Source organism: Saccopteryx leptura, chromosome 2, assembly GCF_036850995.1.
Source record: "Saccopteryx leptura isolate mSacLep1 chromosome 2, mSacLep1_pri_phased_curated, whole genome shotgun sequence".
NCBI classification, from domain to species: domain Eukaryota; kingdom Metazoa; phylum Chordata; class Mammalia; order Chiroptera; family Emballonuridae; genus Saccopteryx; species Saccopteryx leptura.
This window is the reverse complement of record NC_089504.1, coordinates 128,880,749-128,902,797: the sequence shown is the minus strand read 5'-3', so window position 1 is coordinate 128,902,797 and position 22,049 is coordinate 128,880,749. Positions and strand designations below refer to the sequence as shown.

Genomic DNA, 22,049 nt, shown 5'->3' with positions numbered 1-22,049 from the left:
AGGCTGCCCCGTTACTGATGGCCTGGGAGCCCGTACTGGGAACCCCCAGATCTACAGCACAAGATGGAGAGATAGTCCTCACCAACCCCTTCCGCTTAATATACCTTTTCTTTCCTGTGGATTTGTCTAATATGAAGTCCAAGGTAGGGATAAGATGTGAGACCACGAGGTGTTGATGCGGTAGGCAGGAAGGAGGGGCGAGGACAAAGACGTAATTTGGGAATATGAGATCAACCAACAGAGGGTAGTCCCTAGTAAATAGATCAGTGGCCATATGATTGGAAAGAACTGCATGGTAGAAAGCAATGAAGAGGTGCTGAGAGCAAATCCACCAAGGCCTTGGGGAAGCCCAGCCTGCTCCTATCACAAAACACCAAGCCATGATCTGGTCTGTGTATGGCAGGGACACGATGAATGCCTTGTGGAAGCGACCCGGTTGTCACACAAATTGCTGTGAAGCTGCCCATGCCTAGTATGCCAACAGCCATGAAGCAGAGTCTGTTTAATACAAAACAATAGTCAGTCCATATTATTTATTTCACCAAAGGCCCAGCTGTGCAAGTTTTTAGACAGTATGAGAAGTTTATTGCAGTGGTATTTGAGTTGCATTTAGACTTTTATTTGGCTTCTATCAACTTTCCTAATTGTACAGCACCCAAAAAAAGCATTGTCAAACTCTAGCATCATTTGTGGTCTTTGTGGCTTAGGTTATCTGACAAAGGTGTTCCTAGTAAACCATTCTGAGCAGTTAGTTGACTTGGGTGTCTTATTTGATCTGATCTGGTTGCTACCCATTATACTCAGTGAAATTCCAGCACACTGTCATAAAAAGACATTCAGGAGAAAGAAATAGTTTATTTAATTAAATTCAAAATCTGTTAAGAGCTAAATTCACAGTGAGCATAATTAGTAATCATTAAATGCTTAAGTAGACAATAATCATATACATATATATGTAAGTACCAATATCATTATATTATATCCCAGAAACCTGTCATTTTCTCTCCACAAATATTATATTAGTTAATTCTGATTATGAATCTTTAAATTAAATTGACTCAATTCATTTATGAATAACAAAACATGTTCAGGATGAAAGCACTCTAAAATTTGATTTTGTTAAATTTCTCTAGTCTATCCTGAATCTAAATTGCTGTCAGTTCTGTGTACAAAATTTTAAAAAGAAATATACTATTAAAAAGATTATTGCTGGTGGTCCTCATATTTCAAAATAACATATCTCGAATCAATGCACTTGATACCTTGCATTACTTAATACTTTCCAGGAACTGTTTAATCCAGGAAAGGAGAATATCCAGTTCCCTGATGGCTTTGTAGATTCCTCTGTTTCCAATCTGCCAATAAAGTAGAGGTATAAAAGCTGAAATATTTCATATTTTAAATAAACACAGTATTTAAAAACAAAGATTTGAAACACTTACTCCATAAAATGTTCTTTTCAATCTGGTAATGGATTTCATCTCTCTAGCTGATGAAGCACAGGAAATCTAAGAAATCAATAGTAAATACAGATATAATACTGTTGGAGAGGCATTGATATATATATATATAATACTCTTTCATTCATTCAGCAAACATTAATTGAACAGGTAGTATGTTCTGGGCATGGATACACACAGGCAGTAAATAATACATGGTCTCTGTCTTCACAGAGCTTACAGTTTCACGGTGGAAGCAAATGATAAATAAGAAAAGAAACAAAAATTAAAGTTGATCAATTACAGTTAAAGCTGTGATTGTAACACACAAGACTCTGTGACAGGGACTTTCAAAATGACATACTTTCAATTGGTCAGGGAGAGCTCGTATGAAGAATGACATTTAAATTGAGCTCTGAAAAATGAAAAGGAGCCAGCTATATATAAGGAGCTAAAGCAAATTGGAGGCAGTTGGGAAGGATGCCTAGGAGAGAATAACTCAGGGAGAGGGAAGTTGTGCAAAGGCCCTGAGACAGGAAAGACTAAGTGCTTTCTAGAAACTGGAAGGAAAAAAGCATGTCTGGAGCAATTGAATAAGAGAGAAGTGAGTAGAATGGGAGATATGGGAAGGATAAAAAAATTTACTTTTTAAAAATTTATCTTGGCTATTATGCACATTACACAGTACAATATTCAGTTGTCAATTGCCAACAGAAAGCACCAAAAAAATAATATTAATTTTTAAATTAAGAGAAGGAGGCCCTGGCCGGTTGGCTCAGTGGTAGAGCGTCAGACTAGCGTGCAGGAGTCCTGAGTTCGATTCCCAGCCAGGGCACACAGGAGAGGCGCCCATCTGCTTCTCCACCCCTCCCCCTCTCCTTCCTCTCTGTCTCTCTCTTCCCCTCCCGCAGCCAAGGCTCCACTGGAGCGAAATTTGCCAGGGCCCTGAGGATGGCTCTATGGCCTCTGCCCCGGGCGCTAGAATGGCTCTGATTGCAGCAGAGTGATGCCCCAAGATAGGCAGAGCATCGCCCCCTGGTGGGCATGCAGGGTGGATCCTGGTCGGGCACATGCAGGAGTCTGTCTGACTGCCTCCCCATTTCCAGCTTCGAAAAAATACAAAAAAAAAAAAAATTTAAGAGAAGGAGAAGGTAGATGTCTTGTAGCCTGGCCAGGGATAACTGCCAGTCTCCTCTGAGAAGGCAAATTTTCAAGTCATATCTAAGCCTAGGAGATACATAGGAAGAAATTATCATCAACTTCTATTCTGCTATAAATTTTCATAAAGTTAACTAGAGTAAAGGAAAGGAAAGGAAACATTGAAAATATCTAATTCATCTATTTAGCTCTTACTCCTAGGAACTTAGCTCTGGAATAGACCAAGGAGATTGTATAGGTCACTTCTTCTCAATTTATAAAAGAGGAAACCAAGGCCCAAATGGGTAAATCACTCACCCAATGTGTCACAGGAGGTCTGATCCTCCTGGTAAAACAGTGTCAAGCATATCAATTAAAATCACAATTCAACTCATGAAAGGGAAGCAACTATATGACACTGCCTCTTACAACAAATGAAACATGGCCAGTGTCAACCAGCAGAGCCCTGTAGGCCAGAATACAAAGAGGAGGAGCAGGGAGAAGGGGCTGCATTTGGGCTCATTTTCTGTTTCCAAGAGAAAACAACTGAAGTGATTTGATAGTTATACCCTGAATGCTGTTTTCTGGGCTTAAGGGTGATGATGGTGTCATGAATCTGCCCAAATGGAGATGCTATCTTCAGGTCACACCCTGCATAGGGACTTTAATGATCAGGCACAGACGAGCTGCAGACACAAAATGTTCAGGTTAAGGTGCAGTTTGTGGGAGTCACAAGCATAGGTTTGGACCTCCCTGTGATAAGAGCCCTGAATTAAGAAGAGGACATTTCAACCAAGCAGTGCGTGACAGATCCAGACCAGTGGTAGCTAATGTCAGAGAATACAGTCAGAAAAAGCTCACTCATTTCCAACATGCCTACTATGTGTCAGGCCATTCACTAGGCACTAACAGCACAATGATGAGCAAGACAGAGTTAGTGAATATAATAGTTGTAGACAGGAAAATTAACAAAATGAAAGATCAGTGTTAGAAGGTAAATATTCAGCAGTTTCAGGAGCTCTCTTCTTTATCCAATACCCTTTCAAATGAAGACAGAAATACTGAGAAGATGGTTAGGTAAAAATAATAACTGTCAACATGTAATGTGATAGTGTTTATGTCAGGCACTAATCTGAAGGCTTTAGTTATATTAATTCATTCAGTCCTCACAACAACCCTATGAAGCAGGTACTAGTATCATCCCCATCTTACAGATTGGGAATCTAAAGCATGGAAGTCAATATTCTGCCTATGTTCACACAGTAAGTGAGAAAGCTGAGATCTGAACCCAAGTATTCTGACTCCAGAGTGTTATTTAAAAACACTGTATTATACTGGGGGAAAAAACCGCATAACTTGGGAAAGATATTCCAACTAAACCAATTTCTTGTTGAAAACCTTCAAAATGTAGTTTCAACGTGAGATTAGCTCAAAGATCTCTGCTCTATATTACACAAGGAGAAATGTCAGAAATAGCTTTAAAAGCTTAACCTGATTGGCAGAGAGGGAGAGAGAGAGATTTCAACCTGAATGGACAATGAAGTAATGAGCAAAAGAAGAAACCCCATGTCTTGTATGTGTGTGAATGTATATGTGTGTTTCTTTTTTGTTGTTGTTCCTTTGTTTTTCAGATAGGAACTACAAAAAAATTTTTTTTTTCTAGAAATTTCAACCTACTTGCAGCCAGGTTACTAGGTATGGAGAGAATTTATAGAAATCTGCCTATTATTTTATAAATGAAGAATTTGATTAAATACTAAGTCCTTCTTGCCTAAAATTATCTAACATAAAAGTATAGGGTCCAAATCTTGCTATTGGGAAAAAAGAAGACTCGATTTAAAAAAAAAGAATACTTGCCTAATTCTAAGGCACTATATCAAAGTTCTGAGATGTGAGGATCACCTACAACATGCAGAAGCAGCAAGTCACATGGCACGATGTCAAATATGCATGTGTGGCAGACCAACAAAGCCAACCAAATTCTGACGTTACGGAAGTTAAATATCATGAAGGCATTCTTGTGACCACACCCTCTGCCCCGAAAATTGATCTACAGTGCATCCCACAGCAGGGTGGGAAGTACAGAAAGCTTCTGACCTCACTTCATCTAAGGCACATGCCACCCCTGATTGCAGCAAGGGGAAGAGAACTGGGAAATACAAGGCTTGGCAGTAAATCAATAAATAAACACTAGTGCCGGTGTTGCCACAAAGCTCTGCTGGTTTACGGGCTACTTTCTGGTGCCTTGAACTCCATTTACTATAAATGATCCCTAGTAAAGTTCTGACCCAGAAGGTTCTCATTTTCCTGTGGTAAATGTGTCTACAAACCCAGCAGGACAGCCAGCTTTTACTGCTATGATTCCAATTGTTTTTCCTGAAAGGAGGATTTTATAAAAGAATAATTTATTTTACTTTATATTTCAGGGTATAGTTGCATTTGCTGAAAACAGAATGAATGCACAACAAAGGGTGGGCAGTTTTACTATAGAAATGGCTGAATGAATTGCCAAAGGCACTCAAAGCAGATATGATCTAGACCAGTGTTTCCCAACCTTTTTTGTGCCATGCCCCACCTTAACCTTTCTAAAATTTTTATGTCCCCCCCTATGTAACATACATAATTTTTAACATTAAAAAATTGATTTGTTCACTTAATAAACATAAATGATAGGTTCTAGGAAGAAATCACTATGAAATTGTTAACAAAACACAGTAAGTGAAATTTCAAAACATATAATGAAAAACAGAAATTTAAATTCCAAATAATTTTAATACAGATTTTTCTATATTAATTTACTATTTTAATTTAGTGTGATTTGTGCTTGATGCTTGCTGCACAGAGATTTTATATTAGGTTCCAATTTGGTTAGCTTTAGTCTCAAGTCTCCACGTTGTGTTATATCCAGCCGATTTCTTTTTTTTACCAGTAAATCATTTACAGCTAAAAATGAAGATGGAAATGGTAGCAATAGTTTTCTTGCACATTTGGTTGAATTTGGGTATTTGATTTCTGTTTCTTCACAAAGCCATGCCATCGCTCCTTTGATATTAAATAAAGCTTTAACTGACTCATCATTTTGCAATTCTGCGAGTTCTTCTTGATACTGCATATTTGATATATCAGACAAATCCACTAACATTGGCTGCATCATCCATGTTGGGAAATCAATTTGTTTTAAATCAGAAAATCTTTCTTTTAAATCAGCCGATAGAATATTCAAATAATTGACAATAACAAGTAAAGCGGTATCAGTTACTTCACATTTTTGGAGCCAATGAAACTGTTTAAAGTTTTTGTTGTTAATATGTTTCTGACAGAACTCAATATTGGTAATGAAACCAAATATCTTTGCTTTTGCATCGACAAGAGTTTTATTTGTTCCTTGAAGTTGCTTATTTAATATATTTAGTTTTTCAAAGATATCGGCTAAATAACTCACAAATGCTTTACCATCTATTGTTAACAGATACTTCATTTCAGGTTTGTCGCTTAAAAAATCACTAAGAGTATCAAACAGTTCCATAAATCTTTTCAAACAGTTTCCTTTAGATAGCCATCTGACTTCAGTATGAAGTAAAAGTCTCACATGGTCTTCATTTTGTTCTTCACAAAATAGCTTGAAAAGACGCTCACATTTGGCACTAGCTTTAATAGCATTAACACACTTTATTACTGTATGTAATACTTCATTCAGAACAGGCGAGATGTTTTTAGCTACCAAGTTTTCCCTATGAATAACACAATGCACAAGAATCATTTCTGGATTCGCATCTTTCATCAATTTTAAGCAGCCATTTCTCTTGCCCATCATATTGGGAGCACCATCTGCAGCACAAGATGTTATATTTTTCATTGGTATATCATTGACATCTAAGTAGTTTTTTAGCTTATTATATATATCTTTGGAGGTAGTGGTGCTTTCTAATCTTTTACAGAACAACATTTCTTCAGCAAAATGTCCTTTATCAATATATCTTACGTAACTTATCAATACTGCCTCACTGTCTCTCAAAGTTGATTTATCCATTTGCAAGGAGAGTTTTTTTGTTTTCAGCTTTTCAATAAGTTGTTTTTCAATATCCTCACTCATTTCGTCTATTCTTCTGCTAACAGTATTGTCACTGAGTGGCATAGCTTTTACATCTTTGTCATCTTTTTCAAGAACCATTTTAAGAAATGCTGATATTGACGGTTTTATTAAATTCTCTCCCATAGTGTGATTTTCTCCAGTTTTAGCGATGAATAAAGAAATTTGATAACTAGCCTCAAGAACACGATTATTAGTTGAAGTATGAGCAGTAAATAGAGACTTTAATGTTCTTTTTTCAAAATTTTTCTTTAAAGTTTTAAAGTAACTCAAATCTGAATTAATATGAGCACTATGTTTCGCCTTCAAATGCGCCTAAAGACGACCTCGTTTCATTGATTCGTTGGTCAAGCATTGCTGGCATAAAAGACAAAAAGGAATACGCTCATCGTGAACAGCAGGTATGAACCCAAATTTTAAATATTCCTCCGAATATTGACGAGTTTTTTTCTTGCTTGCACCACTCATTTTACTATGGGCTATAATAAAAATAAGATCAATTAAAAACTAATATTAAAATATGTGTTAAAATATACTCAATGTGACATAGAGTAAACGTATACTAAAAATTCATATTTATTTAAATGTATATAACACATTTACTACACTACCACCGCAAATCAAAAGTTATCTATATTTTTTCCACTTGACAAAATTTTCTGGAAAGTTATGCTTCTAAAATTAAAATTGTCATGCATGCACTATTATAGCCCCAATAATATTTATAAAATATTAGTGCTTTCTAGCCCCGATGCAAGAAGTACTTAATAAAGAGTTTAATATTGATAAAAATAAAATCAAATACTTACCAATTATATCTATACAATATATATATGTATATTTATTAAATCAACGAGCTTTTACAACAGTTTTGACTGACACTTATTTCAAATTAACACCAACTGAATGATGTGAAACACTACAGAAGTTGCGATGGGCCAATTAGGTGAGAATAACTGTGTTGTTTAGCGAGTTTTTAAAACGTCCGGAGTTCCCCGTGGCAGACGGAACGCTCCGCGGTGAACCCAGGACGAAGTTTACTTGACGACACCTATCACCCAGTTGATATTTTGGTCTCATCAAACGAAATTATACTTAATAATTATTTACAGCAATTATTTAAGAATTGCATTTTTTGTTAAATTTGGCACCGATATCTAGCATTGCATTTAAATGGCCCGGGGCGAAAGAGTTAAAGTCGTGTCGAGTCCATTTTCAAATTGCCCATTTTCAAATTGCCCTTAACTATCGAATTGCTCCCCCTGTGGGGCGTGGGCCCCACGTTGGGAAACACCGATCTAGACTAAAGGCAATTATTAGTAAGGCTGGAATAACTAAGGAGCAACTCAAAGAGAGGTGTGAAATAGTCATAGAATAACAAACACAAGGGCCTAATCATTCATCATTAAGTCAATACATTTTATTGCATACTTACCACATGTTAGGCATGCAATAGCATCTCAGCCCAGTGGCATTGATTTATATAAATACCCTACCTGATGAGAATTGCCTTGAGGCTCAAGTGATGGCTCATCTACTGAGACAGAGAGCAATGCAAAATTACAATACTGTGTGATAGTACTGTGATTAAAAAACACACACGCAACTGCTCTGGGAGACAGAAAAGGGACAATTCAACTGTAGAATCCCAGAAGGCTTCTAGAAGGAGAAAATGAGTGAGTCGCATCTTGCAGGATAAGATGTAATGGAAGAAGCAGGGACAACGGACGAGAAGGCAGAAGAAGCAGGATATTCCGAGGCTGGAGAGAGCAGAGGTGATTTAAACACGCTTCAGGTCTCAGCTGAAACCCCCAGACTTCATTAATTATCTGTGGTGTGGCCCCGCCCTGCAGCTCTAGCGCAGCACAGCCTCCTGTGTGCTCCCTTCAGTGCACCTGCCACAACCCAAGACGAGCAGAACGTGGCTGAAAGCATTTCCGAGGGGTTCTATGAAGACAGACACCTATCAATTTTTGTTGAATCCCCAGCATCTGGAATAGTGTTCAGCAAATACTAGTTACTCAACAAATGTTTGTTTACTGAATGAATCCATGAGTGAAATGAAAGCATCAGTTTATGGCTTCAGGACACCAGTTTAACAATAGTTTGAAGCATGTCCCAGGCTTCAACGAGCATTAGAGCTCTGCTTAAAACAACTGAATGAACAAATAGTCCAGTCCTTAAATTGTGTACCCAGTGTCCTCACATCTTTGAGAAATCATACAAATTTTTATTGTGTCTGACAGTAAAAGCAAAAATGAAAAATCCCTCTCCACTGAAAATTCTGAGTAAACGAACAACATGCATCAGTTGAGTGGACGGCTGCACAGAGACAGTCTTTCAGAAAATTAACTTCTCATACTGTGTTCTCACAAAGAACAACCTCAAATCCTTTCTACAAGGAGTTTCTTATATTTTCTTCTATTATAAATGTATGATGTATTTTCACAACTATTAAAAGAGTGTAAAAGCATATATAAAATCTTATCTATTTTATTTACCTCCGCATACAACTTTAGACTGTATTACAACTATTCCCTTTTGTTTTATTTTGTTTTGTTTACGGTTTTTGGGTTGGTTTTTGTTGTTCATCTTCTTTTATTTTATTGTTTTAAGTTAACCTTAATGGTTAAGGTAGTTTTTGCTTTGGCCATGGCCTTGGTTTCCTGAAATTTTCTTTCCCCCAAAATGTAAATGATAGATAAGGAATTAAATTAAAGCTCAAACTAATTTTATTATATTGTATGACAGCAAATATAAGTTTTATAGCAAATCTTAAAACTAATTAACTTTTTTAAGTTCTTCAGGTGAAGTCTTATAAACATTTTCTGAGGTGCATTTAAAATAACAAATAAGAAAAATATATTAGTGTAGCCTATTTTGAAAAGAGATTTTTTAAAATTTTACATCAGTTTGGCAAAAATATGGGCTTTAACACATCAACACAAAACTACTGAGATCAAACAGGTTTATAGGAAACTTAGAAAAAAAATTTAATTAACATTATTGAAAGAAAGCATAACTATATTTTCAAACAATTAGGTTGCATGAAAGCAAGAAAGAGTGAATAAACTATTATCCAGGGTCTCTCTGAAAAGCAAGTTTATAATCAGACATTTATTTTTAAAAAACAAAAGACAGACATCCAATATATATCAGAAGAGTTTACAAAATATTATCCTATTTCCTTATTCTATAACTAACAAAATCATGTAATAAAAATAAGTGCATATAATCTCACTTACCTACATCTTAGACCTTCATAAAAAATTTCTCCATGTTTCAACCGTAGAAAAAACTAAAAAGAGTTTCTAAATACTTTAAATACAAACAGATACTAGGATAGGATGACTCCATTGCAGATATTTTAAAATTCTCAGCATAATTATCATTCATTAGAATGAGTGCCTGCATGAATGTTAACTAGACTTATTGTGATGATCACTTCACAATTGATACAAATACTGAATCATTATGTTGTATACATGAAATTAATATAAAGTTATATGTCAATTATATTTTGATAACAAAAGAATAAGTCCATGCAGTTTAGCATGTGAAGGTATAGAACTTTGCCCCATTATTTTGATGGAAATATTTATATCATTAACCAAGGAATGAATTTGTCAACAAAAAGACTCTGTGGTATAATTAGAAAATATATTTACTGAGATAAAAATCAATTACTCATAAATGATTTCTTTGTCTTTAAACTAAATTGCTAAATTATACACATAATGCAAGTTAACAATAACAATAGATAATAAAAAGATATTGAAGTATTTAGGAGAGTCACTGTTCTGAAAATTGTTGAGAAAAGTAATTAGAAGAAAATTAGTGTTCTGTGTATAAAAAAGCAGTAAGAAAAGACTAACAACTTTGCAAAACTATTACATGCTAGGCACTTTGATATATTATCTCATTTAATTCTTCCAACAAACACAAGATGAGATTATTGGTATTGTTAAAGACAGTATTTGGACTTTGCAATTAATGAAAGAGTAAAATAGTGTTGGTCTCACATCCTACTTCTAGTTTTATCAGTTCAACCAATTGCAATTAAAAATATTTGAAATTACAAGGATAAATAATTAGTAATGCTTTTAGTAAGTTAGTTGCTATTAATGATACAAATTACTTCTCAAACACACTCCAAGAAATGGACACACAAATACTCTATTTGCTAAGACTTATCAGACTCTATTTAATTATACACAATAAAAAGAAATGCATTTTTCTAATTACCAATTACTATTCAAGTCCTTAAAATGTTAATTAAAGTAGATGATGAAATCTTAAAGACTAATGGAATTTTTTTAATTTCAACTTTGATTATCAGCAATTAAACAAATTATTCTGTGAATTCAACTAAACTAATATTAAGTTACCTTTCAGGTCTAAGAGTATTTCACTTCTATAAGAATCCTTAAATGTCTTCTTATATATACTTAAGCCAACTTCCCAAATACCATTTAGCCAAATACCATGGTTAACAAAAGATTATATTAATAAAAGTATTTTATATTACCCATAACTGATTTTTTTAATAACTATACTATCTAAATTACCCAGATCAGACTAATTAAAAACATAATATTTTGTTAGGTGTTGCAAAATGCTTAGAATATTACCAGAAAAAAATCAGAGCACAATCTAATACAGTGGAGATTTCAGACCTTGAGGTCTCTCATGATAATTATTGTGATGCTGTATCTTAAGAATGCTAAAATATATTATAGTCTTAGAGTACTTGCAAAGAAATCCAAAAGATATCTTGCTGAAATGAGAAAGGCTTCTCAAAAATAAAAAATAATTTAAGGTAAGTTAACAATGAAACAAAGAGACAAGTCATTGGCAACCTTGGAAGAATGTTAGAAAATTAATTCCTTATATTGAAATCTGTTAAACAAAGAAAAAGAATTAAATATTTTTTCTGCATTTCTCATATGATAAGTTTCTCAGGAAAGTTAAATAGTTAGCAAGAGGTAGTTTCTGTTTATAGATATCCCTGCTTATAAATAAATATAATTGAATTTTTAAAGTATCATTTTGCAATGCCTTATGAATAGATCTAGACAATAATTACAATCACTGTGAGAATCTTAAAAATGGATGCCGTAATATTATATGCCTCTTTTTTTTTTTTTTTTTGTATTTTTCTGAAGCTGGAAATGGGGAGAGACAGTCAGACAGACTCCCGCATGCGCCCGACCGGGATCCACCGGCACGCCCACCATGGGGCGACGCTCTGCTGCAACCAGAGCCACTCTAGCGCCTGGGACAGAGGCCAAGGAGCCATCCCCAGCGCCAGGGCCATCTTTGCTCCAATGGAGCCTTGGCTGCGGGAGGGGGGTGGAGAAGCAAATGGGCGCTTCTCCTATGTACCCTGGCCGGAAATCGAACCCGGGTCCCCCGCACGCCAAGCCGACGCTCTACGGCTGAGCCAACCGGCCAGGGCCAATATTATATGCCTCTTAATGAAAATACACAACATTACCTATGAAGTAATCAAGCCAAAACATCAAGCCTGAACCTGATCGAGTTTCTATATGTGATTACTAAATGTATTAGAAATAAAGAAAAGAATATATTCAATTAAAAAACATATTAAATGAATATATGAAAATGCAATCAGCAAAATATAGACTATGAGAAACTCTAAACAAGTGACCCAATTTCTTTAACAAATAAATTACAAGAGGAAGGAGGAAAAGAAAGAAGAGAGGGAAAAGAGAATTCACAAAGAATCAGATCAAGTTAACCCAAATGTATTAACTCAGTAAAGAGGCAAAATTAACACTAGATTAAACAATACTTTGGTCCAAATTAACAAAACTTCTAAGCACGATCTGAAAGAATCAACCTCTTTTCAAATAATTTAACTGTCTCCCCAAACAAAGTTCAAAAATATTTCCAGGAATACAAAAAATATCTAGGACCCAATAAGGTAAAATTTATGTCTGACATCCAATGAAAAATTACCAGGCATGCAATACAGTAAGAAAATATAATTCATAATTAAAAGAAAAATAAAGTAATTGAACTGACACAAAATTTAGAATTATAGACAAGAATATTTTAAAAAGCAACTATAAATTATTCTGTGTTCTAGAAGCTTGAGGAAACACTGATCATGTTAAATAAGGAAACAGAAAATATTTAAAGACCTAACTCAGACTTCTAGAGATAAAAACTACAATGTCTAAAATAAAAAATATATTGAATGAGATTAACAATAGATTAAACACAGCAAAGAAAAAGATTAGTGTACTTGAATATGTAACAATAGAAACTATACACAATGAAAAATGGGAAGAGACTAAGATAACACAGAACCAATGAACTCTAGGTCAACCACTAATGGCTTAATGTATATGCAATTAGAACTCCAAAAATATAAGAGACAGAAGAAGGTATAGAAGAAAATATTTTAATAAGTGATGGCCAAAAAGTTTCCAAAATTTATACAAACTAAAACTTACAGATGCAAGAATCTCAACTAACTCCAAGCACAAGAAACATGAAGGAAGCTACACCAGTACACACCATAACTGACTTGCTTAAAACAAGTAAAAAGAGCCTGACTTGTGGTGGCGCAGTGGATAAAGCATTGACCTGGAAATGCTGAGGTCGCTGGTTCAAAACCCTGGGCTTGCCTGGTCAAGGCACATATGGGAGTTGATGCTTCCAGCTCCTCCCCCCTTCTCTCTCTCCCTCTCTCTCCTCTCTAAAAATAAATAAATAATTTTTTAAAAAAAAATTAGAAAAAATAATAAAATTAAAAAAAGTAAAAAAGAGAAGACCTTTAAAAGGAAAAAACTAGAAAAAACAAGCATGACTGAGGAACAAGATAAGCCTACTACCAGATTTCGGGTAAGAAATAATGCAAGCCTGAAGACAATGGAGCAACATTTTTAAAGCATTGGTGGGCGAGGGTGAGAGGAAGCAGGAACTATCAACCCAGAATTTTATAATCAGAAATATATATATATATATATTTCAAAAATAAAGGGGAATTAAAGATATTTTTTAACATAAAATATCTGAAAGAATTCATTACCAGTAGAACTGTGCTACAAGATATGTTATGTGAAATCCTTCAAAGAGCAAGAAGATGATGCTCAGTGGTGGGATTCGGCCAATACGCACTGGTTCAGCAAAACCAATACTTAATTTTTTGTTAAGTTCAACAAACCGGTTGTTAAAATGGCACTTGTAATCAGGGTTCTCGCTACAGTGAGCACCTGGGAAGCCGCTCAATATGAAAATCACAAATTTACATTCCTTACTCTTTTTTAATGTTCATCTGCGCAACAGTGTATTCTAAGTGCCCGTGGTAATGTTTATTCCGTCCATAGGTGAAAAAAATTACAAGGAGGATGCCAATCAAGAAGCAATATGGAAATATCTTAAGTAATAGTTGTATTATTTTTGTCATGTATTATTTAAGATTTTTTCATTAATATTTTAAAATTCTTTCTTATAATATAGTTTGTGTACCTTTTTATTGTTCTTTTTATTTAAGCATTAAATTCATGAAATAATAAACTACCTTTTGGTATATCTTTTTTTATATACTTAAAATGGTCATTAGGACAGAGAACCGTTTGTTAAATTATTTGAACCTTACCACTGATGATACTAGATAGAAACCTGGTTCTACACAAAAGAATGAAGAGTCTCAAAAATGGCAAAACACATAAAGTTATAACTGATGAGCCAATAAAGGAGATAAAATGGAATCATTAAAAATCAGTCAAGAAGAAGTAAGAATAGATGGGATATATAGGAAACAAGTGGCATGGTGGTAGATATAACCCCAATGATAGTGATAATCACTTTATATGTAAATGGTCTAAGCATACCGAGAAAAATAAAAAAGGAGTGAATTTAAAAACAGAAACTAAATATATGCTGCCTACAAAAAGCTCACTTTAAATAAAAGGCACAAAAAGTTAAGAGTAAAAGGATAGAAAGGGATATATCATGCTAATACTAATCAAAAGAAAACTGGAGAGCTTCTATTAGCAGCAGAAAAAAGTTTTTGAACAAAAACTATTATTATGGACAACAGAGTAATTCTGTAACAATGAAAAGGTTAATGCATCAAGATGACAATACAATGTGTCCTGTTGGCTCAGCAGTAGAGCATCAGCCTGGCGTGTGGAAATCCTGGGTTCAGTTCCCGGTCAAGGCAGGCAGAAGCACCCATCTGCTTCTCCCCCCTCCCCTTTCTCTCTCTCTCTCTGTTTCTCTCTCTCTCTCTCTCTCTCTCTCTCTCTCTCTCTCTCTTCCCTTCCCGCAGCCATGGTTCAAGCACTTTGAGCGAGTTGGCCCCAAACACTGAGGATAGTTCCATGGCCTCCACCTCAGGAGCTAAAATGGTTGCGAGCAGCAAAGCATTGCCCCCTAGTGGGCTTCCCAGGTGAATCCCCATCAGGGCTCATGTAGAAGTCTGTCTGCAACCCAGCCTCCAACATAATAAAATAAAATTTTTTAAATGACAACACAATTATAGACATTTATGTACCTAATAACAGAATTTCAAAATACATGAACTTCTACCATGAATACTGATAGAACTTCAAGGAGAAATCAAGGAATTCACTGCTAATGTCAGGGATGTCAATAATTGATAGGTTAAATAAAAAGAGAATCAGTTAAGATGTAGAAAAAATAAAAAACAGTAACAAATAGGTCTGATATTATAGAACACTCTACCCAAAGCATAATACCTATTCTCTTCAAATACCTAGAACATTTACCAAAATAGACCAAATTTAAGGTCATAAAAAATGGCTCAACAAATATAAAAAGATTTGAGTCATATAAAGAACATTCTCTGACCAAAATGTAATCAAAGTAGAAATCAAAATCAGGCCTGGAAAAGTCCACAAGTACACAAAAACTAAATAACAACTTTCTAAATAACCTATAGATAAAAGAAGAAATTAAAAGGGAAGTTAGAAAGTATTTCAAAGTAAAAATAAAGCAAAATATCAAAGATTGTGGGATGTAGCTAAACAGTATATAAAGAGAAATTTATAACACTAAATCCCTACATAAAAAAGATAAAAAATCTCAAACTATTAACCTTAGCTTTAACCTTAAGAAAAATATGAAAGATCTCAAATTAATTACCCAAGTTTTAATTTTAAGAAACTAGAAAGAAAAGTGCAGATTAAACCAAAATTAAACAGAATTAAAAAAAAAAGAAATAGTAAAGTTCAGGATGGAAATCAATGACACAAAAACAGAAAATCAATAGAGAAAAGTCATCAAACTAAAAGCTGGTTCTTTGAGAACTCAGTAAAATTAGTGGCACTATAAATACTCATAGCAGTTTCATTTGTTGTAGCCAAAAACTGGGGGAAAAGTAAATATCCATTAGTAGGTGAAAAAATTGTGTTAATATTATTGCAATGGAATACTACTTGGCAAGAAAAAAGAAATTAATTATTGATACACTCAATAATATATATAAATCTCAAAATAATTGTTCTGGATGGAAGAAGCCATATATAAAAGAGTCTAGCACATATAATATCATTTACATTAAATTCTAGGAAATGCAAACAAATCTGTAATAACAGAAAGCAAATCAGTGGTTCCTTGGGGACAAAAAGGCAGTACAGAGGGACTCAGGGGTACAAAAAACTTTGGGGAGTAATGGATATGTTTATTATCTTAACTGTAGTGGTAGTTTCACAAGTGTATCCATGTGTTAAAACTAGCAAATTATATGTTCAGTTAATTCTATGTCAATTATATCTCAATAAATGTTAATAAATACATTATAAACAATTAAACACACATAATATATACATTATATGTATATATGTATAAATATATATACTGTATTTCCACATGTATAAGATGCCCCCATGTATAAGATGCACCTTAATTTGGGGGCCCAAAATTTGAAAAAAAAATGCATTACATAAAGTTACTGAACCAAGTTTTATTCATCATAAAATCCATACAACTCCTCATCACTGTCAAAAATCCCATCCTTCAGCTTGTCTTCATTTGTGTCTGATGACGAATCACTGTCTTCATATATTGCCTCGTCCTCAGTTCCACCTTTGGCATTTGAAATGCCACAACCACTCTTTAAGACTCAGCCTGTTTTTGACCCCAATTTTTTCAAAAGAGAGTGCGTCTTATACATGGGGAAATAGGTATATTATATTTTATACACACACACACACACACACACACACACTATACTTACGAATATACTTATGCATGGGACTCCTCAAACATTTAGCAGGGTGAAAGCAACTTACTGAATGACACCACCACCCCCTACCTACACCCCTCTATATTCACCAAAGAAGTCTTTCTAAAACAGAATATTTGATCATGCCATGCCTTTCAATGGCTTTTCATTTTTTTCCTGGTATGATCTAAACTCCTTAGCCAGTCTTTACATGCCTTTCTTAACCTGGCCCCTGTCAGCTCTCCTCCCTAAAATCTGAATAGTCAGCTTCCTCTTCACATTCCCAAGTCACATTACATTCATTCTCAATTACTTGCAGTTTTCTTGAATATGGTATGTTGTTTTATACCATCAAGCCTTTATTCAAGCTGCTTCCCTGCCATTTTTGACCCTTGTTCAATGGACATTCAACTCAATCATCACCTCCTTTATGAACACCATTCTTAGTCTCTCCCCACATGTACCCCGAAACCCAGAGCAGATCAAGTAACCATTTCCTTCTTTGCACTTCCACAGTGACTTCATGAGAGAGCAAATCAGCATTCGCACATAAAGTATTTCAGGATTCATTGAACTTCTTTGTTAACATCTCTCTCCCCCAATAAGAGTTAACCTCTGGAGAGCAAGGACCAAACCATACTGGCCTTTCTTACCCCAACACCTAGCACAGGAAAATATAGACGTAGTTCAAGTTGCTGTAAGCCACTTTGTGAACATCAGTTCACAAAATTTACTTGTTTATTTTAATTACTTAGTTTCAGTTGATTTGGTTTTCATTTTGTCTTTTTAACACTGTTTTAAAGAAAGTTCGATCTTTGTCCAAGATTTCTTTTTATTCATGGGGAAAATATATTCATAAGAAGAAATCATTCATTGACTATAGTCATGAACAAAACCACTCTGTACCACTGTGCAGATGATACCATGTACATGAGTGACTAGTTAAAGAGTTTTCCATTCACTGCACCACACTCATGCAAGGTTATATCCCTGGTCATAAATAATATACTAATGAAAAATTATTGAATAATTATATCAGAGACACTGTTAGCTATTGACCAAAATTAGTTTCTTCTTTTTCTTGACCATAAGCTGGACTACATTTCCCAGGATTCCTCGCAGTTAGTGTGGCCATGTGATTACTTTTTGCCAATGGAATATGAGCAGAAAAAAGAATTCTTTCACACGAAGATAAAATAAAGCCACATAAGAATTTCTGCTCTAAATACCCAGAGCTTTGCCAGTAGTGTTATTATGGTGCTTTTTCTTTCTTCTTGTTATAATTATATAGTGGCCTTGCCCTCCTCTTCATTTCCATTAGAATCATTCTATCAACACACACACACACACACACACACACATACACACACAGTAAAACTTCTAGAGTGCAAGGTCTGTGTTTTAACTCATTTTTCCCATAACAATCCCACTAGCAAGGACAACAGGGCAAATACAGCAAGTGTAATTACTTTCTATATTGGCTGTTTATGTATAACTATAGTATTTAGTGCCCATTTTTTTTAATATCACATTTAAGTTAATGTTTGCCTACTTCATATTTTATAACTTCCCCCTGTTTAAACCATGCCCCAATAACTAATCTATAATTCCACCAAGATCAGATACTGAGAAAATTTATATTAAACAGATAGCAGCTTTTGTTGCCAAAAAAATTAAAATTATGATTGAGCAAAAGATTAAACGCAAGGTAAGCACTTATTTCCCTAAAGCAAAAAGTCTGAGAAGGCTCCAAAACTCAAGAAAATATTCTTTCTTTTTCACCCTTTCCCCAGAGGTGGTTGATACACCCCAGGGCATAAACTTCATGGCCTGTGAAACAACGTAATTGAAGCTAGCAATGGTTGGCTTCAGAAAGGAGAAAGTAAGAAGTACAGCCCAGCCTGGAGTTAGGTGGCTCTTGCAGAGGTTGATTGGGTGTTGTATTCAAATCTGGCCATAAGGGGGAGCCAGCCACTTTGGAAAGTGGCCATAACCAGCCAGCAACCACACTGCTCTGATGCTGCGGTGACCCGTTTCTGAAAGAAGCGTCTCTATTGACAGATTGAGCTCCTTTAAGAAAACACTTCAAAATAAACCAAGGAAAACCAGAGTTCCTAGACAATTCTCTGTTTCTAAGTTTTTCATCTACAGCATTGCTTGATTTTGGTTATAACTGTGATTGTTTTCTAGCTATTTGAGCCAGTGAAAATGAATCAATGGGGGGAAAACGAACGTGCTTTTGGAGGTGGGAGGTTCCAGGCTTCCAAATAAAGCTGTATTGTATCAGGTAAAGATTTCTTCTAGTGCCTCACCATCATTAACAAACCTCATTTAGAAAAGCATTAAATTAAATCAGATGCCTAAATGCAATGGTTAGCACCTACACAGAGGAACCCAGGTCTCTCGTGAGAAACGAAACAGAAGGTTTTTTTTTTTTTTAAGCTGAAAAGCATCTCTGTTTCCAGATACAAAAATGGGAACAGTTTGCTTGTTCCTTGGGCTGACTCCACTCTAGCTTAGAGTCACTGCCAAGGCTCTCTAGTCCCCCAATGTCAAGTGCTGCAGTGGATTCTTCTCCTTTTCTTCAAGTCTTTTAGTGGTGAAACTCCCTTGCTTGGGATAATAATCACTTAATTATATATAATTCAACTGCAACTTAAGAGACTATACTATTCACTGTCTTAATGAGAAGATTTCATAGATTGGACACAGAATAAACCAAAAGTAAATTATGACCTTGCCATTATTTCACCCAAGAACACTGACCCAGAGCATTCTTTCTGTATTCTACAAACAGGTCCCAATTTGTAATTTTTTAATCATTCTCATTATTTTAATGGAATGAGAGAGTTTATGAAAAACCATGCAACCCAAGTCCCAACAAGAACATAATTTAAACACAAACTAACCAAAGAAAAGGAAACGTAAAGACATTCAATTTATTTTACCTGACTGACCAAGCTCACCCTCATAAAATGCCTCTGTATTTTATGGGTTCTTGAGCACTTCCACGAACCGCTAGAAAAATATATCTTAACTCTTAAATAATAAAAATCCACCTTCAACTGTCCGATAGGTCAGTCTCAATAATGCCCCAGCGTAGAGAGCTCGTGTTCGCGGGGCCACCCAAGGACTGCAGTTACGCTGCCTTGTGTCTGCACCCCCCGCGAGGCACCATCACAGGGGCCACACAAAGCATGCCTGGAACCCAAAGTCACAGAAGAGACTCCGCACTCCCAACGAACAAGTCAACTAATATTGCACAGATCCCGACCTGATATTTTGGTTTTTCTGTTTTATTTTTTTCTAAACTGATCTTAATTACTGTGCATATTTTTTTTTATAGAAATGTGGTCATTTTTCTCTTCTTAATTATTTCTCCATTGCTTATGGTGGCAGTGACCATAAGCAACATCAAGTAATTCAGTTCCCAAAGAAGACATACCCCCCTTTTTTTTATTTTGACTGAGACCAGGCCTTAAAAAGATAAAATTATCTTTTAAATTAAATAAATAAGAAAAAGATGACCTAATAGTTCTCGTCAATGTGGGAAAGAAAAAGAAAGCAGCTTAGAATAGTGTTTGGCACATAGTTGACACTTAAGAAATAGTTATTAGGTGAATATATAAATTACTTGGAAATCATAAAGAAGGAATGATAAAATTTAAATAAATATTTGAGTAGGGTTCCATGTTATTTTAGCTCTCTTCAATATGTTTGTCGTGCCATTCTTTAAGAAATAATAAATAGTGGCATTCTGAGTTATGCATGGTTTTTTGATGCTGTTTCCCTGGCAATGAGCTCTCTGTTGGACTACAAGCCAATGATTAGAAAGTCCCTTTTACTCACCCACCCTTCAGTGTAGAAACAGTTTCATAAATGCTGTTTTCTAAGTAGCTTTCTAGGATCAAACTCACCATACTTGTGCTTACTTACACAGCGGCTCCATTTCTGCCTAAGGCTATGAAATTCTTCCACAAAGTGTATTTCCTTACAAACTTGTAATTGGAGTTGACCAAAAACATCTTCCATGAAGAAGGACAGAAGCTGTTCTTGGAATCTGCAGTTTTTCTATAAATAAGATATAAGAAATTGCAAAAGACTAGCTATGAATAGCTTTTGTAAAACATCACTGAAACATCCCCCTGATTTTTACTTAATAACTATCTGAAAAAATTTAAATGCAGGGGGGAAAGCAGCAAACATTTAGAAACGGGGAGGGGCAGAAGATCCTCTGGCTTACCATAAACAGCTTTTTTGATTTCTTTTTTAATAATCGTATGTTTTTTATGTGGTCTTCCTACAATAAAACAAAGAGAAGTAAGTTTTATCCAGAATTACAAATGTCCCTTAAGTCATCATTCTAAGAAGAGCCTAATATTGATACTTACAGGAATTGTTGCTTTGAGCCATGCTGCCTTGACATAGAGCATGTCGACTTGGGACAGTGTTCCCCTTGGGTAACAACTCTTGGCGAAGGATGATTGCTTGTGCTTGGCAACAGCAAGAGACAGAGTGACAAACAGCAACCCAGACTTCAAAATGCAATTCCCCCACATTTCCGTTCACCTCACTCTGGACCTGTGTCACTCGCAGCAGCCAGAGAGGTACTTGTGTTGGTTAGATATAAGGATAACCTACTTACTTTAGCCCTCACGGCAGCCTCTCCAATGAGATGCTGTGAAAGATAACTTACTGTCTATGCAGAGGAAGATCACTTTGGCTGCTCTATTTTTTTTAGAGCTTGCTTCGTAATCAAAAAACGCTGACCACACCATCTGTGACATGAAGTAAAAGCTCAAATTTACTGGTAAGCTTGGGACCTCATTTCAAAAAAAAAAAAAAAAAAAAGTCAAAACTTCAGTTGCATATTATAACAGATTTCATTATTTTAAAAGTCATGCCGTGCCAATGAACATTCCCAATCGCCAGGAAGAGTGTGATATTTTTTTAATTAACATATAAAAAGATGTCTCCATTTCTAACAAGTATCCTAAAAAAATTGAACCGAAGAGTAGAATGGGCAGCCCTGGGAAATCTGCCCGTGAGTGCACAGAGACTTGCATTTATCCCTCGCCAAAGCCTTCACCTGGCTCCTTCTCTTCCCTCAGAAGCCATCATCCAGCTCAGAAACTGTAACTCCCCTAATACATTTAAGATT

At 35.2% G+C, this 22,049-nt stretch overlaps 1 protein-coding gene across 1 annotated transcript; it reads right to left on the bottom strand.

Moving 5' to 3' along the window:
- Positions 1-1,268: 1,268 nt before the first annotated feature.
- Positions 1,269-21,447, bottom strand: IL26 (interleukin 26). Its single transcript, XM_066365764.1, has 5 exons — positions 21,280-21,447; positions 21,132-21,188; positions 20,825-20,959; positions 1,443-1,508; positions 1,269-1,355 (listed from the first exon to the last, which is right to left on the bottom strand). The coding sequence occupies exons 1-5, from the start codon at positions 21,445-21,447 to the stop codon at positions 1,269-1,271; spliced, it is 513 nt and encodes a 170-aa protein (XP_066221861.1).
- Positions 21,448-22,049: the final 602 nt, after the last annotated feature.

Excerpts from the sequence above, each read along its gene's own strand:
- IL26 (XM_066365764.1), bottom strand. The coding sequence starts at position 21,447 with ATGTGGGGGAATTGCATTTTGAAGTCTGGGTTGCTGTTTGTCACTCTG. Across the intron at positions 21,189-21,279 it reads GGCTCAAAGCAACAATTCCT|GAAGACCACATAAAAAACAT; the intron begins GTAAGTATCAAT and ends GTTTTATTGTAG. Across the intron at positions 1,509-20,824 it reads GGCAGAAATGGAGCCGCTGT|ATTTCCTGTGCTTCATCAGC; the intron begins GTAAGTAAGCAC and ends TTGATTTCTTAG.